The 2561-nt window shown below is 60.4% G+C and overlaps 1 protein-coding gene across 1 annotated transcript; it reads right to left on the bottom strand.

Annotated features, from left to right (window-relative positions):
* Positions 1-10: 10 nt before the first annotated feature.
* LOC104916841 (RAC-beta serine/threonine-protein kinase-like) lies at positions 11-2434 on the bottom strand. The gene is made up of 4 exons (XM_010727872.2): positions 2280-2434; positions 1674-1739; positions 388-456; positions 11-265 (listed from the first exon to the last, which is right to left on the bottom strand). The coding sequence occupies exons 1-4, from the start codon at positions 2406-2408 to the stop codon at positions 44-46; spliced, it is 486 nt and encodes a 161-aa protein (XP_010726174.1). The 5' UTR covers positions 2409-2434; the 3' UTR covers positions 11-43.
* Between the last annotated feature and the right edge of the window lie 127 nt (positions 2435-2561).

Genomic DNA, 2561 nt, shown 5'->3' on the forward strand with positions numbered 1-2561 from the left:
GGGGGGGGGATCCTCTTTTTGGGGGGTGGGGAAGAGATGGCGGTCAGCTTGGAGGATCAGCGAGACAACAGCAAGGGGAATAAGGAAGCAGAGAAAGAAGCGCCGCGGAGCGGACGAGGCGGGCAGGGGGCGCTGGTGGCACCTTGATATCGCGATAGACGACGTCCCTGGAGTGCAGGTATTCCAGCGCGGAAACGATCTCGGCGCCGTAGAACCGCGCGCGCTCCTCCGTGAAGACGCGCTCCCGGGAGAGGTGGAAGAAGAGCTGCACGACGGGGGGAAAAGGGCTGGGGAATGGGCAAAACGGCGCCGGGGGGGTGGGGGTTGGTTGGGGTGGTAATGGGGCGGAATGTGGGGCTGGGGGACGGGACGGACGGACAGACCAACCTCGCCGCCGTTGGCGTATTCCATAACGAAGCAGAGGCGGTCGGTGGTCTGGAAGGCGTATTTCAGGGCCTGCAATGGGAGAGAATGGGAGCAGTGGGACGGGGGGGCAACGACCCCAAAACAACCCCATAACGGGCCCCCAAAACAGCCCCTCAGCGGTCCCAAAACGGCCCCAAAACAGCCCCCCAAAGAGCCCCGCAAAACAGCCCTACAACAGCCCTGAAACGGCCCCAGAAGAGTCCCCAAAACAACCCCAAAACAGCCCCGGAAAAGCCCCCCAAACGGCCCCACAACAACTGCATGGGGGGCCAGGTGGCAACGGGGGACAACGGGTGACAATAATGGGTGACAAAGATGACAACAGCCTCACCACGGGCTGTGGGACAGCAATGGGGGACAACAGCAGGGAATAATGGGTGACAGCAGTGGGGGGCAACAGCCGCACCATGGGGCACAGCGCGGGTGACAACGCGTCACGGCGACAAGGTGTTGGGGTGACACCGCAGCGTGGTGACGTGTTGGGGTGACAACGCGTCAAGGTGACAATGTGGTGGCAACAAATCAAGGTGATAATGTGTCCTGGTGACAACGTGTGGGGGTGACAACACATCAGAGTGACAACACACAGGGGTGACAACACATCAGAGCGACAATGCGTCCTGGTGACAACACAGGGTGACAACACGCAGGAGTAACAACACACAGGGGTGACAACACATCAGGGTGACAACGCGTCCTGGTGACAACACAGGGGTGACAACATACAAGGGTGACAATGCATCCTGGGGACAACACAGGGTGACAACACGCACGGGTGACAACACATCAGACCGACACCATGTCCTGGTGACAACACAAAGTGACAACACACAGGGTTGAAACACACAGGGGTGACAACACACAGGGGTGACAACACACAGGGATGACAACACACAGGGGTGACAACACACAGGGGTGACAACGCATCCTGGTGACAACACACAGGGGTGACAACACATCAGAGTGACAATGCGTCCTGGTGACAACACAGGGTGACAACACGCAGGAGTGACAACACACAGGGGTAACAATGCGTCCTCGTGACAACACGCAGAGTGACAACATGCAGGGGTGACAACGCGTCCTGGAAACAACACGCAGGAGTGACAACACATCAGAGCGACAACGTGTCCTGGTGACAACACAGGGTAACGACATACAGGGGTGACAACACGCCGTGGTGACACGGCGTTGGGGTGACACGGCGTTGGGGTGACAGGGGCCGGGTGCCGCCACGCTGTACCCACCGTCAGGAAGGGGTGCCGGGTGTTCTGCAGCACGCGGCTCTCAGTGACGGTGTGAGCGACCTCGTCCTGCGGGATGGGAGATGGGGGTCAGCGCTGTGGGTACGGCCCCACAACCCCACAGCTTATGGGGCACTGCTATGGCCCCACAGCCCCACAGCTTATGAGGCACTGCTATGGTCCCACACGCTATGGGCACTGCTATGGCCTCACAGCCCCGCTGCTTATGGGGCACTACTATGGCCCCACAACCCCACAATCCCGCTGCTTATGGGGCACTGCTATGGCCTCACAGCCCTGCTGCTTATGGGGCACTGCTATGGCCCCACAGCCCTGCTGCTTATGGGGCACTGCTATGGCCCCACAGCCCTGCTGCTTATGGGGCACTGCTATGGTGCTATGGCCCCACAACCCCGCTGCTTATGGGGCACTGCTATGGCCCCACAGCCCCACAACCCCGCTGCTTATGGGGCACTGGGGATGTGGGAGGCACATTCCCACAGTCTGGGGCACTCTGAAGGCTCCCAATGCACCCCAGTCCCATCGGACCTGGATGTGGGACACAGAGCCACGTTTTGGGGCGGATTGGGGCGCTTTTGGGACCCCCACCTTGGCGATGATGACCTCCTTGCGCAGGATCTTCATGGCGTAGTAGCGCCCTGTGGCTTTTTCCCTCACCAGGATCACCTTCCCAAAGGTGCCCTTCCCCAGCAGCTTCAGGTAATCAAAGTCGTTCATCGTCTGCGGCGCAGAAACGGGGATGGGGGAGTTTGGGGGGGGGGGAGGGGGGGCTGTACACCCCCCAGCGACCCCCACTGGGAACCAGCAGAAGAACTGAATCCTTTCAGACCCATTTCCAGCTGGAAATGAGCCCCCCAGCAGCGCTGCCAC

Source organism: Meleagris gallopavo, unplaced genomic scaffold, assembly GCF_000146605.3.
Source record: "Meleagris gallopavo isolate NT-WF06-2002-E0010 breed Aviagen turkey brand Nicholas breeding stock unplaced genomic scaffold, Turkey_5.1 ChrUn_random_7180001949143, whole genome shotgun sequence".
Lineage (NCBI taxonomy): Eukaryota > Metazoa > Chordata > Aves > Galliformes > Phasianidae > Meleagris > Meleagris gallopavo.